General features: G+C 33.1%; 1 protein-coding gene across 5 annotated transcripts in view; it reads right to left on the bottom strand.

Annotated features, from left to right (window-relative positions):
* Positions 1 to 16,500, bottom strand: part of TRIQK (triple QxxK/R motif containing) — an 85,405-nt gene that overhangs the window by 55,422 nt on the left and 13,483 nt on the right. For 2 of the 5 annotated variants that reach the window (XM_047088978.1, XM_047088979.1), the window contains exon 2: positions 16,259 to 16,434. The exons of the other annotated variants lie outside the window; for them this stretch is intronic. In XM_047088978.1, the coding sequence (XP_046944934.1) occupies positions 16,259 to 16,309 (51 nt within the window). In that variant the 5' untranslated portion in view covers positions 16,310 to 16,434. The remainder of the gene's footprint in view (positions 1 to 16,258; positions 16,435 to 16,500) is intronic. 5 annotated transcript variants of the gene reach the window in all.

Below are 16,500 nucleotides of genomic sequence, written 5' to 3'. Positions count from 1 at the left end.
ATTGTCCTGGATTTGGCCAGTGGAAGATCCTTTAAGTGACTTATATCTTTTTGACATATTGCCATCATTTTTTAAACACTTGCTATTTTCTGGCACAATAAAATATTCAAGGTTCATCTTATACTTTCCCTGATCCTGCCCTGGAATCTGCCATTTCTGCCATGAGCTCAGTTACCTTTCAGTGAGGAATAGTTCTTAGAAATCAAGATCAGGGGACAGGATATGTTCACTGCTAAGGGGGTGATGCTGTTTCCAAGCTTGTTGGTGCACGGAGCTAGGGAACATATGTATTGCCATGAAGTCAGTGCTTCCAATTTCTAATCAAGTGCCACACAATTCACTATAGTTTCGCCCTTTCCACATTTATATTTGTAACTTTCTCCTCCAATACTGACAAACCTCTCAGCATTATCATCCATGAAATTTGTCATATTTAATTTTTTGTATAATATTCAGTAATAAAAAGTTAATGCCTAAGATTTTTTAACTTGTAGATCATCTAAGAAACAATGGACAAAAGCCCGTTTGAACTAAATCTACCAAGTAACTAACCTGTGCTGATGTAGACCAATTGAGGGTAACACTAATATCGATTAAATAACCCACAGATGCCGATCACATTATTTTGTGCCTTACAGACATGTGCTTCCACTCTGTGGCATGAAAAATGAGACTGCTCTTAAAACTAGACCTATCCCTAAAGGCAGCCATGGGGTCTACTTCTCATAAGTATATGTCTGCATACAGGAGGAGAAACTGGTGGAATAAAATCAAAGTACTTTGAAGATAAGGGGTAAATGGAATTCTAAACAGACAACTAAAACCAAATGTTTTCAATGTTTTCAAAAGCTACATGCTATGTATACATAAGTACTCATACATAAAAAAGAAATAGATAGCATATATCGAATTGCTAACATTCAAGATCTATATTATGCAATTACATGTATATATATATTGATTCATCATTTAATCTAAGATTTGAAAATTATGGATTTTCATGTTTTTTTGTTTACTAAACTTTTTATTTTAATTCCAGTACAATTAACATACAGTGTTATACCAGTTTAGGTATACAACACAGTGAATCAACAATTCTATACATTACTCAGTGCTTATCATTATAAGTGTACTCTTTAATCCCCATCACCTATTTCACCCATGCCCTCATCTACCTCCCCTGTGATAACCATCCATTTGTTCTCTATAATTAAGAGTCTGATTCTTGGGTTCTCTCTTTTTTTTCCTTTGCTCACTTGTTTTATTTCTTAAATTCCACATATGAGTGAAAACATAGGTTGTTTCTTCCTCTGACTTATTTCACTTACCACTATACTATGTAGTTCCATCCATGTTGTTGAAAATGCAAGATTTCATTCTTTTTTATGGCTGAATAATATTGCATAGTATGTACATGTATATATGTATATGTATATACATACTACATGTTCTTTATCCATTCATCAGTTGATAGACACTTGGGTTGTTCCATAATTTGGCTATAATAAATAATGCTACAATAAAATAGGGGTGCATGTCTCCTTTTGAATTATTGTTTTTGTATTTTTGGGGTAAATACCCAGTAGTAGTGTGATTACTGGATCATAGGATAAGTTCTATTTTTAACTTTTTGAGAAACCTTTACAGTGTTTTCCAGAGTGGCTATATCAGTTTGCAGTCTCACCAACAGTGCAAGAAGGTTCCTATTTCTCCACATCCTTGCCAACACTTGTCTCTATGTTTTTTATTTTAGTCATTCTGGCAGTTATAAAATGATATCTCATTGTAGTTTTGATCTGCATTTCCCTGATGATGAGGGATTTGAGCATCTTTTCATGTGTCTGTTGGCCATCTGGATATCTTCTTTGTAGAAATACCTATTCATGTCTTCTGCCCACGTTTTCATTGGCTGATGTGTTTTGGGGGTGATGATTGGTATCAGTTCTTTATGTACTTTGATACTAACCCTTTATCAGGTAATGTCATTTGCAAATATCTTCTCCCATTGAATAGGTTGCCTTTTAGTTTTGTGTCAATTACCATTATGGCAATGATCACTTATGCTAATTATTAGTCACTTTAGTGTGTATTATATATTTCAAGTAATCAGGTTTTCAAATTCAACAAAAACATCATGTGACAAGTCACTTAAGTCCATCTAGGTAGAGCAAAACACATGATTTAACTTATAGGTGGAATCTAAAAAAACAAAACAAATGAACCAAAAACCAGAAAAAAAAGAAACAGATACAGAGAACAAACTGTTGCTTGCAAACAAAAAGGGAGTGGGGGCATGGGCAAAATAGGTGAAGAAGATAAGAGATACAAACTTCTAATTATAAAATAATTAACTCATGGGGAGAAAAAGTACAGCATAGGGAATATAGTCAGTAGCATTATAGTAACAATATATGGTGACAAATAGCACCAGTTTATGGTGAGTACTACATGTTGTACAGAATTGCCAAATCACTATATTGTACAAGTAAAACGAATAAAACATTGTATGTCAAATATATTTCAGTAATAAAAAGGTTTTTAAAACTTCCAAAATAACCTCAATTTGTCCTTATTTCTCTCTCTCTCTCTCTCTCTCTCTGGCTAACCACTTTAGGAAAAGTGAACTGAAAAATAAAATTCTAGTTTGGTACATGGATAGTTTCCAAGAAACACTCAATGTTAATATACCAGACCAGAACATATAAAACTTTAATTGAGCCAAGTCTTTTCAATAAAAGATTGAATGATGAATGATTTTGACAAAGCCATGCTGTCTCCCTTCTTAATGTGGTTCTACATTTCCTTGAAATTTAAAAAGGTAGTTTACTTGATCATATGTATCAGGTTATAATTATTTTCATGCATAGGAACAAATGCCAGAAACAAACAAATTAAAGAGGCCCAGTAATAATATTACATACACTTTAAAGATATCTTTTAGAACCAAGGAAAGATATGTTCACTGAGGTAAACTTAATTTGAATATATAAGGGGAAATAAACATCTCAAGGCAACCATCAGAATGCTCTTTATGGTTATTCTGTTTCTAATAGCTTCATAATTCTGTATGACTTATCTAAAAATAGCTTTATTAGTAAATAAGTGTCAAAAGTATAAAAATAACTACTATACATCCAATTTCATAGAAGTTGCATTAAATGCATTCATTATATTGAAGTCCCATGTGATTATATCATTACCATTTTACTAATATAAGGATTTCTCAGATTGGTAGTTTTCAAACATATTGTGTTATTAAAACTTATATTTATAAACAATGATGCAAATTACTCATTTTTAAAACCACCAAACTATACTACCCAAGAAATATGATAAAAAGTATTGAGTTTAAAAATTGAGAAAACAATGTGGAAAAACGTTAATAGGGAGAAGCGCTGAGTTATTTACTAGCATAATTGTATTCTGTAGAAACAAGTAAATAAATAAAAATAGAGAAAAGTACAAAAATGCAAAAGTATATTTTTTATGTGTCTCTAATTATGGATTGATAAAGGAAAAAATATCCCAGCTATGAACCAAAACACAAATGAGAAAACCATAAATTCTATTTTGTACCAGATTCTATTTCCCATCACCTATTCCCTAATTCCTATTCTACCAAATGTATAATGTCTTTTATAAGGCATTTCACTTAAGAAGATGTATGTCAAAGTATTGCTTGATAGCTGACATTTTTAAATGTTTCACATTGTTTACAAAAAAAAAAAGAAATAGAGAAAAGCTATGAAGTGAAAATATGGAAAATACAGATTTGAAATAGTTAAAAAGCAATAAAAGACTTTACATTCTATCACGGTTATTAATTACCGAGATTGAAACACTTCAACCTAGAAATTATCAGGTTTCTGTGTACATGAGCATTCATTTTGTGAGAACTGAACATCCAACATTCTTGTGTTATGTGCATATTGCTTTATGTATTATACATCAATGAATAGTTACAAAAAATGCAACTACCATAAAACTTAGAAGAAATTAAAATAGACAAAAGACTGAAAAAAAAAACTAAAAAAACACTAGAACAAAAAAGAGTAAAGTCCTTCAATTACAAGGGATGATAAACTAAGAGCAATAAACAATGAAATAGGAAACAAAGACAAAAAAGAGATGAAATGATCAACATAGACAAAAGCTGATCTTTTGAAAAATAACAACATGTAGCAAACTCTTGTCGGTAGCAAACTCTTGTCGTTACAGAACAAGAGAAAAGATACAAAAGTATAACAAATGTATAAGGGAACCCGACTACACATTCAGCAGCTATTACTATTACATAACAAGAGGATTCTGTAAAAAACTTCTTGTCAATAAATTTAAAAATTAAGATAAAACATTTCTTAGAAAACAGTTTTTCTAACACCAGTTCAAGAGGCATAAAATTGAACAGCACAAAAGTCATTTAACGGAGTCAATTAGTAATTAAAATCTATCCTTAAAAATAAAAACAAAACAAACAAGACTGGATAGTTTTACAGGTAAGTTCTATCACCCATCCAAGAGACAGATAATCCATATAAATAAGCTACATCAGATACATAAAGTGATAAGCTATTTTGAAAAACAAAAAGGTACAACACTTCTCAACTCATTTAATGAAGCTAATAAACCCTTATAATGACAAGAAGGCAAGGACATTATGAGAATGAGAAATCATAGGCCAAACTCACTTAAAAAGAGAGAGATAAAAATCCCAAATATAATATTAGAAACCAAATCCAGTATGCATAATCATAATAAAATTTACCACGATAAAGCTTGGCTAATAACAAAAATGGAACGATAGTTTAATATTAGATAATGCATTAATAATATTCTCCATGTTAACTGATTTAAGGTGAAATAAATTGGAAGTCCCCTCAGATACAGGAAAAAAAAAACGTATTCATTACTCATTGATTCTTAAAGAGTGAGAGAAAGAAGAAAAGAAAGCAGGGAGGGAGGAAAGAAAGGAGAAAGAGAGGAAAGAAGGAAATATCAACAGAAAAGAACTTTCTTACTCTGTTGATGGGTAGCAAACAGGTAAAGAAAAGATTGCCCTTAATAGTGAAAATCATGAACAAGACAAAGATAATCACTATACTCAGAAATCCAGATGATATAATGATATAAGGGGAGTCAGGACATGGGAACTGGAGAGGAAAAAAAAAAGTTATAATTCACAAATAATACGACTGGGGAAGGGCAGAGAAAAACTATATGCAAATTATTAGAATCTGTACAAGATTCTTTGTAAGAGCTCAGCAAAGTTACAATTAATAAAGTCCATATACAAAAATCATAATTATAGCAATAAACATTTTTAAATATCTATAAATACTATGAATACCTCTAAAACATATGCAAGACCACTCATGGAACTTTTTTTTAAGAGAACAGATTATTACAATTAAATAAGAGCAGTAATTAATGAGTATTTTGCTGAGTGCAATGGCAGGATCTAGTAAAATTTAAGATATGTATATACCAGAACCATCAATTCCACTGCTTAGTTATATGAATCAGAGAAACAATGCTATATGTGCATGAAAAAACTAACAAGACTTACTCATTGCAACATTTTTAATAACAGCAAAAAAAATTTTTGTTAAAGAATCCAAAGCCCTGTAAATATACCACAATTTATTCATCAATGAAATATAATACAGTTAAAATATGTGGGCAATGATACATGTGTTAACACATTTATGTAACATTTTAAAATATACAAATAAATAGCTGATACCATTTAGGGGAAATACCTATACATAATAAAAATGTTATATATATGTGTGTGTATATATATATATATTTTTTTTTTTTCATGTTTCTTAATAATAAACATCAAAACATCAAATTCTTTGGTTATCTGGTGGAAACAAGGAAGACGGATACACCTGAGATCTCTTGCACAGAGATATTTAATTGGATCTGTTAACAACATACAGTTGGGTCTTGTTTTTTCACCCAGGCTGAAAACATTTAAGTGGAGTGTTAAGATCATTTTGTTTAATGGAATTGTGTTTGTGTTTATATCCACTATTATGTAATTTATTTTCTATTTGTCCCATCTGTTCTTTTCCTTGCTCTTCTTTACCTGCTTCTTTGGGATTAATTGAACATATTTTAGTATTCTACTCTATCTTCACTTTTAATCTGTAGTTATTCTTCTTTGTTTTGCAGTTCTGGTGGTCACTCTTGCATCTTTTATGTACATAAATTGCTGATCACTGTCTAGCTTCAAATAATCTTCTACTACATTACATATTGCATACAACAGTAAGCTTCCATTCCCCTTCCCCAGTCCTTTTGGCTATTATTGTCATGCATTACATCTACATGTATAATAAATTAGTCAGAGCCAATATACTGGCTTTAAGCAATCAAGTATATTTTTAAAATTTTTAGGGGCGCCTGGGTGGCGCAGTCGGTTAAGCGTCCGACTTCAGCCAGGTCACGATCTCGCAGTCCGTGAGTTCGAGCCCCGCGTCAGGCTCTGGGCTGATGGCTCGGAGCCTGGAGCCTGTTTCCGATTCTGTGTCTCCCTCTCTCTCTGCCCCTCCCCCGTTCATGCTCTGTCTCTCTCTGTCCCAAAAATAAATAAACGTTAAAATTTTTAAAAATGAGAAAAACGTTTTTCATATTTACTGACATATTTACTATTTCCAGTTCTCTTTATTCATTGTATAAATTGATTATTTCATTTTCCTTTTTCCTGAAGAATTTACTTTAACATTTCTTGTAGTGCAAATTTGTGGCAATGAATTGTCTCAGCTGTTTTGTTTTATTTTGGTTTTTTTTTTAATTTTTTTTTCAACGTTTATTTATTTTTGGGACAGAGAGAGATAGAGCATGAACGGGGGAGGGGCGGAGAGAGAGGGAGACACAGAATCGGAAACAGGCTCCAGGCTCTGAGCCATCAGCCCAGAGCCTGACGCGGGGCTCGAACTCACGGACCGCGAGATCGTGACCTGGCTGAAGTCGGACGCTTAACCGACTGTGCCACCCAGGCGCCCCTATTTTGTTTTTTGATAAAGAAGTATTTGTTTTGTCCTTCATGCTTGAAGAATATTTTTGCTGGGTATAGAATTCTATTTTCTTTCAATACTTAACAGATGCCACTCCTTAGTCTTCTGGTTGGAACAATATTGAAGAACACTCTTCAAATTTATTTTTTTTTCTTTACTTCATATGCATCCCCTGCTTTGACTATTTTAGATTTCTTTTATCACTGTTTTCAGCAATTTAATTTTGATGGGTTTTGTCTGTTTTATCCTGGTTAGGGTTCTTTGGACAGTTCAACTAGCCTACCTAGGTTCTATCCTACCCTGATCTTACAAACAATTACAACAAAATAAATAATAACAAAATCTTTTTCTAAGAAGACCATGTAAGCATTAATCTGAAGTCTGCTATAATTGTGTGAAATTTAGACAATTAGCTTTTGTCTACACTAGTAAAGAATACCAATCTGGTTCAATACTCATATTTGAAAAGCAACACATCCACAAGATCAATGCTTCTCAGTATAACTCTAGAACTCAATTAACAGAAGTATGCAAAGGACTGATATTTATTGTTCCTCATGTTAATTATGCTTGAATTATTTCCCCATCCATAAAACAACCTAAATTTTGAAGAGGTTCTAAGAACCAAGACCATCACATTACTTAAAAATTAAACTTCATAAACATTTAATGAGTTCAAACTGTGGCCTAGGTGCATTTACATATGATAAAGAATCTTTAAAGCAGTTAGCCAGACGCAATCACTATAAATTTACCTCTGTTAGACCCAATTTATGCACTTGCCCAGATTCACTGACTACGATAGCCTCAATCACTTGCCCAGTGGACAACACCAACCATTACCTTCAGCTCACTTTGGCTTCCTCTGGGTGTGAAGGTGAAAGCACAACTTCCACTACCACATCCACATTCACAGGAATACCTACCAACTCCAATACCCACAGCAAGCCTGGATCCTCACCAATTCCAAGATTACAATGAAGCCTGAGAGCACACAGTGTGAGAGTTTCCCCAACAACAATCTTAAAAGTACAAGGACAGTAGCATACTGTCAAAGGTGAGCTTTGACCAATGAGAAACAAAAGATGGGAAGAGGCTGGCAGATAATTTCTTTCTCTTCCTCAGTTCAGCTACAGTTCACCTTTGAGCACCATGGGGGTTAGGTGTGCCAAACCATCACAGAGTCAAAAATCCATGGATAGCCTTTAATTCCTCCAAAACTTAACTACTAATAGTCCACTGTGGACTGGAAGCCTCGCCAATAACACAGTCAATTAACATGTATTTTGCATGTTATATGCATTATATATTATATTTTTACAATAAAGTAAGCTAGAGAAAATACTATACTGTATTTATTGAAAGAAATCCACATATTTGAAATGAGCACAGTTCAAATCTACATTGTTCGAGGGTCAACTGTAATTGGTTTTGTATAGCATGTCTGGAGATTAACCACTTGAATAAACAAAAGTCTACGTTTTCTTATGCGGCTGTGGCCAGCTTAAGTAACCACCTTGCATTTGTCTTTCTTATCTACTGTTTTTCTTTTTTTTTTTTTTAACATTTTTCACTTACTCACGTCCCCCTAGTATTGCACCCAAGTTTAACCTGTACCTCAAACTCTGTTGTCTGATGAGCCTATATGAAAATTCATTACTAAATTTCTGTCACATCGATTCCTAAATATATTACAGCTTTTTGCAATTAACTGGGATACTCCATGTTTTCTCAAAACAGTTTTGAATGTACAATGGAGACGCAGAGTAACTCTGCCTAGAAATTCATAAGCTGCTTTTTAAAAATATAAATCTCAGTGTGTGGGTTCTTTATGTCTATCCTGTTCTAAACCCAGATAAGAAACATCTATGAAAATAGTGGCAGAGACATAGGAAGTGGTATGTCAAATGTAAATACAAAAATGTTAAGTGGATACAGCAAGAAAGACCTGATATTAGCTGTAAAAATAATGAAGTGACCTTGGAGCACTTAGTAAATCAAAGTCTGTGTATGGGTGGAATCTGTGAGCATGATGAAATATAACTCTTATGATTATGTTACATTAAATGACAAAAGAGGTTTCACCGATTTAATTAATATCTGTATCAGTTGACTTTAAAATAGGGATATTATCAAAGTGGGACTCGTCTAATAATATGACCACTTTAAATCTTGGTTTAGAGGTCAAAGTCAAAGAGATTCAAATTAAAAGGGATTTGATGCCTGAGAAATTCTCCACCGCTGGATGAAGCCACCTGGCAAGAAATAGGAGTCGCCTGAAGGAGGTCAGTCAACTAAGGAGGAAATGAGGACTTCAGTCCTACAACCACAAGAAACTAAATTCGGCCAAAAACCTATATAAGTTTAGAAGCGGATTCTTTCACAAAGCCTTGGACATCTGGTTGGCATTTGGTTTCAAGTTTGCAATACCCTGAGCAGAGAACCCTGTCAGGCTGCACTGGACTTCTGATCTACAAAATAGGGACCTAATAAATGGTTGTTGCTTTAAGCCATGAAGTTTATGGTAATTTTTAATGCAGCAATATAAAACTAATTAATATATAGGGGCACCTGGATGGCTCAGTCAGTTAAGTGTCCGACTTCAGCTCACGTCATGATCTTGCTGTTCGTGGGTTCGAGCCCCGCGTCTGGCTCTGTGCTGACAGCTCAGAGCCTGAAACCTGCTTCAGATTCTGTGTCTCCCTCTCTCTCTCTGCCCCTCCCCCACTCATGCTCTCTCCCTCTCTCTCTCTCTCTCTCTCTCTGTCTCTCAAAATAAACATTAAAAAAAAATTAAAACTAATTAATACATACCTGGAAACAGGTCATCTAATATCTAGATTATTTAATCAGTTAAACATAGCTATACAGGTTATTACTAGTAATTATTTTTAAAGACAAAAGAATGGTAAATTTTGTTATAGTCTCTCCTAAACTATATTCTTATTAGTAAGTAAAAATGTCGCAATATTAACATATATTTTAATGGTTTCTATATTAGAATCAGTTGTTATTCTACTATGGCATTAGTACTCTACAAGTGGTATCTTTCCCACTGGCCAATTTTCAACAGTGTTGATAAAATCCTTCTTCAGATAAGTTAACATTTACCTCTGAATCAAGTACTCCAGAAGGATATTTCCAAAAGAGACAGATTATTGTCAGCAGTTTGCTATTTGCCCCATGAACAAACAGAATAATATTCACTGATGTTCATAACCAAAGGCCACAAAGCAAATACATAAATGTTTTCTGAATTAAAAAATGCAATTATTTAATATAGTTTCTAAATGTATCTCATTTCATTTTCTTTTATACATTATTACTTCTATAATCATATGATTAAATATAGCTTCTCCTTCAGCCATGTCTTATAATAAAGGAGTTTATTTTATTTCTGCCCCAGCTCTTTGTATCCGAACTCACATGTCATTCAGATATATAAGGTACTGATTGAAAAAACATCTTTTAATCTTTATTCTTTTGAAATAATTTGGAAAACACGTACTTTGGATCTTCTGGTTAAAAAGAAGTAGAAAATGAATATAGGCAACCCCAGTCACATGGTCCTTAAATGCTCATTCATATAGGTATACATTGGGACCATGCAGAAATACAAAGAAAACCAGGGATAGTGACATATGTGATGTTTATTGGTATAGTTTCATACTTTCTATGGAATCACTTGCTTTGTTCAAGGTGAGAACACAAGCAATAGAATGCTAGCAGCTTTCACTGTGTTTCATGTCAATTTGTTTCTTAATTTTGCAAGTTGTATTTAAATTTTTACGAAGGCCACCTTAGGAACACTCATGCAAGGAAAGAATGGCATGTGTGCAATGAACTGTCATACTAGCATGAAAAGCATTCCTTATGAAAAGATAGAAAGGATGCACCAACAAAGAATTCCCATATCCTTCACTTAACACTTTTAACTGTATAAAGAATAAAGGAAGAATAAAAGATGTGTAATAAACTGAATTCATAAAATCAATTACAGGTACTCATGTTCTATGCGATTAAAAAGGGAGAGTGATGATTTTGTGAACTGAAGACTGAAGTTTAAAGGGCTTACTCAGGAATCAGAAACTCTCTGAAAATAAATTGGTTGCTACTAGTAATGGTTTATTTCAAAGATTTAAGCAATATGTTGGTCTTCATGATGTTAAAATAGTTTAACTGTAAATGCTATAGAGGCAATGAAAATTTTTAAATAAAAGTTTTAGTTTCAATTATTAAAAAGAAAAAATATATGTCTGACATAATCATAATTTGCAAAAATTTCATATTCAAGAAGATAAATAGTGGGTCTTGCTTTAATTTGACAAGGAAGTTGTGTAAGTTATCTCTACATAAATCAATAATCACATTTATTCACAATAAATCAATATATTTACAACAAAAAGACTCTGAAAAACTGTATATGTGTGGGTGCATATGCTGAACAAACATGTGCAAAGATTTTATGTGTGTACAAGCATAAATATCCATTTAGTGTTATCATGTGCCCAAAGAGATAGCTCCATGTATTAAGTTTAGAGTATAAAATAAAATTAATTATTAAATTGGTTTTAAAAACTTCCTAAAATACGTCCAGGGAAATGTCTAGCAGCATTTATATTTAAAAATGGAAGCAAAAACTAGAAAAGATAAAAGAAAAAATATATCTGCTGGCAAATAACATAACTATTTAAAAAAAACACACACCTTAATGAAAAAGATGTCCTGGGCAGAAAGAAAATGACTAAAATAGCAAAACGGAAAATTAGAAAATGGTTTGTTCAATAACATAGACTAACTTAATAAAAATCTACTCTACTTCCTAGAATACTTTGATGATATGAAAATGATGAGTAAATTATTTTTCAAGTGTGATGTATCTAGGAAATAGATCAGTGAAACAAAAAGAGTAATATCATCACAGCATACAAACAGAAAATTCACATATAGAAGGAAAAAATCACAGTTTACATTGCATTCATGTTTAAAATCAAACATCACTTTTTCACATTCTGAAGATTCCCCCCCCCCCTAAATATGGAAAGAAAAACAAGCCAGGGCTTTAATATAATATTTTTTTCCAACCTGGAACAGCTGCAAAAAACAAATCTTGCTGGAGATAAGCTTGGTTATAAATATCAACATTCCCTTTAAATAAGGGAGTCCAGTTTTCATACCATCTGCCTCTTTCTAAAAGGGAAAAAATATGAAAATCATAAACTAGGACATTCTCTTTCAAATAAGGCATTTAAAAATGAATGTAGTAAAAAGGCTATGGACAGCTCTGAGCCCCTGCCTTCAAACTTGCCCTGTTTAGCTCAGATCAGAAGATAGGATTTCATGAACATAAACAACTCTTAGTCTATGAATAAAATGCCTAAATCAATCAATAAAGAAAAAAAAATGTTCCCAAACTTTTTCATATTATTGGCTATAATCACAATTTCTGATGAGGCCATATCTCTCCTTAATGCATTACATTCCTTACTGTTCATTTTTAAACTACATTTGCTACTTTTGTTACCTCTACTTTTTCCAAAACCTTTTTACAGCCTGTTCCAAAGACTTTCATGTTATCTCTTCCAGCACAAAAATCTAGTTACTAACAGAACTGGACTCTTCTTTTAATACAGATTCTATCCTCTGCAAAATCTTTCCAATGCTTCTCTCAACGAGTTTGGATTTTATCTTAAAACCTTTTTTTTCTTCTTTTGCCCTTAATTATTTTTCATTCTTTGTTAACGACCTTGTGATTGAACATTTTAATTTTTTACTGTACCACATCATTACTACTTCAATAATGAAGTCCATAAACCGTATCCATTATTTAACTCCTTAAAGCATTCATAAGAAAGAATTAATGAAAGATGGCCTACCGAATAGAGCGGTTCAGAGTGGTCTACTAGAGACGTGTACGTACATAAAGGAATATCCTGTATAGCCACACTAAGATTGCTGGAGAGAAAGGAGAAGAAACCCAAGACCGAGAGAAATGGCATCCTCTATTTTAACAATATATGTAAATGTTTAGTCAATTCCTAGAATTACAGTGGTAAGGATTCTGAAAAGCTACTGTAACAAAGGCACCTAGGGAGCCCTGGCATAATTCATTCTCCTTCTCATATTTATTCTCGGCCTTCCTCTTTTTCTCATACACACATAAAGGCACACTGATATAGCTGAACAAAAAGAGCAAAATTGAATCTTCAATCATGAGCATTTGCAGTTATTTTAAGGTGCTAAGACTGCACTTAAATGTGTCCTTCATAGGAAAAAATGTCTTAAGTCTTTTTTTTTTTTTTTAATTCACTTTCATTCCATTTTAACCATGGACCACCCAGGTCTGTAATTATGCAAAACAAAGTTCTTTTACAAATGACAAATGACATTTAATTGCTTTCTTGGAATGATGCATCCTCAGTGTGCAAGGAGGGAGGAGGGAAAGATATGTCTTCAAAGTAATGGTCAATAACTTTTAATCTCAAATTAATTATTTAAAATAAACAATCATTTTAAATAATCAATATTTCATCCTTTCCATGATTTGACGTAGGCACTACAAAATGATACAAACTATCAGGTTATCAGTATTGCAACAGAAAAGTTATCTTACCTTAGCTCTATCAACTACTTAAAAATATTAAAAAAGACTTTTTCATATTAAATCTACCCTACTGTTTGTTTTCTGAATTCCCTCCACTAGAACATAGTACCACAAGAGCAGGGATATTTGTTTTTATAACTAAAAACCTGTAACGATTAGAAGAATGCGGTACACAGCAGGCACTCAATACATGTTTTTGAGTAAATATTTTTCAAAACACTATTACATTAGCTTAAATCATCCACACTTTATTGTTAGTTACTGTAAACACATAAAAATGCTTTGAGTTTTAAAATATTACTATGCATTCTCTATCTCTTATAGGAATATGAGTGTTAACTTTTCTCTTCTTTAACTCATTTCCCTCTGGTTCAATCATTTTTTAGTTGTTTACCAAGCTAAACTCATTTACGATTTTTAAAGTGGACACAGTAAGAATACCTATCCCACATGGCTGTTGTAAGCAGTAAATTAAAGAGCTAAATATATAAAGTACTTAACATGGTGCTTCTCACATAGTAAGTGTTCATGAAATGTTATTAGTATCATTATGTCATGCTGGTTTAATCAGTTACTTACTGTTGAGGTACCTCACAGTCCAAATGGTTTTTATAAACAAGAAACAACCTGAACTTGATGACCTCACATTCATTTAAAAAGTCAATGAGCTCCCTTACAGTTAAGTTCTCAGAGTACAAGAATGGTCTAAGAATATACTATGTCTGTACTAATTTAATTACATAGAAACTGTACACTTTCTGCCATTACTTGGTCTCCTAACCATCTTCTATTATCAGCTAAGTGTCTCCAACAAAAGTATCTTTGGACAACTTTTAAAATGCCAAATTACATATGCTGTCTTTTTGTCAGAAAATATTGGAAATTCTGGATTAAGAGAGTACCAATTTCATGCTTACGGTATATGCACATAATGAGTACTCAAAAATACTTTCTACAATGGAAGAATTCTAAACAAACAAACAAACAAACAAACAAAAGCTTAAACACTAGTCCTCAGTTTTAAAACTGATAACTGTATCTCTAGTCTTTGTCAAGAGTTCTAAATTACCCTTCAGTCTAAGAAAAGAATCTTTTCAGGTCAACTTTTCCATCACTTCTTTGTTATTCTCTCCTCAGGAGTTGTACTAAATGTTTACATTTTTCTCCACAACATGCATTGAGCAGCTCAGTATGTTCCTTAGAGCAGTAGTTTGATATTAGATAAAACTAGCTCTGCCATCAAGGTCTTAAAACTTTCATTTGCAATAATAAATGTAACACCCCAAATATTTTAACCATGGGTTTAATACACAATGGCAAACAAGAAACATGATTTTAGAACATCCTTTAAATTATAGTACATTCCAAATGACATCTTCTGAAAACTTCTTTAAAAAATATCACAAATATTCTAATACTTTCTCTACTTCTTTTCAAAATTTAAAATTCACTGTTGCATTATAGTACTTTATTTGAAAATCTAGCATAAAAGAATGATGCCATAAAAGCACTGGATAACTACCTCATTAGTTTTAGAAATTTTTATTCCCTCTGTTATGAAGTGATTGGGTCCGTATTATCATGTTAACCAAAATTTGGGGGCTAGAGCTAGATTATATCTCATGAGTCCCTTTAATAGAAGCAGCATACACAAATGTCTTTTAAAGTGTACAATTTTTGAATTATTACTGATCTCTAAACAAGAAAAAGAAACTGAAAATTCCCAAAGCAATTTTTACAGTAAAATATATAATCTAATTTGTTATAAGTGCATAACACTTCCAGCAACTTCTCTCCCCCAAGTCAACGGTATGTCCCATCTGACTCAGTAGCCATTACAACCTGCAGGGCTCTCCTGAAGTCTTCTATCCCCCTTCATTTTATTCTACGCATATGAGCTTATTTCCCAAGTCACAAAGAAAATACAGACCACTAGGTAAGAATCACTCACTTGCAACCTTGCTCTAGCTCACTCACACACCAACATACACATTGATACACACACCAAACACACGTAAATCCACACATACGTGCTAAGGTAAAAACACTGTCAGGTCATTACCTCTACTATAGCCTCAGTGTAAGAAGTGTGTTGTACCAAGGCTCCCCCGGTGCCCTGGAGTCCACCCCCATGTATATACTTTTCCTGCCTTTTTACCTTTTGTTCCCCTCTTTTACCATTTCTTCCATCATTGCCTTCATCAGGCATCTCACCAGCATTACTGCATTAGTATCATTACTGGTCTCGTTGTCTCTGGTCTTGCTTCCCTCAAACTATCTCCCACACTGTTTCCAGCATAATCTTTCATAAATTAAGTTTAATCAAGAAAATCCCCTGAAGTATATTATATCATTCAGTGCTTCCCGGTGTCCTTTAGGATGGAGTTCTAATTCCATAGTTTGGTATATTCTGACCCCTGTTCTCCTTCCAAACTCTTTACCTGTCTTTATCCAACACCAACACTTTGAATTGCATACAGTTCCTTGAAATTGTCACACTACATAACAGCTTACTGCCTTTGCCCATGCTCTTCCTTTGTCTGAAAATGCTTTCAGATACTTCTTTACCTGGACATCTTATACTCCTTTAAAACAGTAGAAAGGTACAGCAGTCATTAATTCTACTCACATATCTTCCAAATCTCCTTTCCCTCTGGGTAGAGACAATATTGCACTTCATAGTCCCCCTTTTGAAATTTGTTATGACCAATGTGTCACTGCATAATTAGCCACTCTCTTCCCATTGCTGCATCTGGGTCATGGAAGTACATGAGCTTTCCTACCAACACGTTTTGGATGTGTAGTCTGTGTGAGAAAGAAACATTTGTTGAGTTAAGACACTGTGAATTGGGCTTGTTTGTTCCTACAGCA

This window comes from Lynx rufus, unplaced genomic scaffold, assembly GCF_022079265.1.
Source record: "Lynx rufus isolate CCGP_SWC_20201006 ecotype Redwood Valley unplaced genomic scaffold, mLynRuf1.p SCAF_26, whole genome shotgun sequence".
NCBI classification, from domain to species: Eukaryota; Metazoa; Chordata; class Mammalia; order Carnivora; family Felidae; genus Lynx; species Lynx rufus.
Note: the sequence above shows the minus strand (reverse complement) of the source record. Positions and strands in the feature narration are given on the sequence as shown.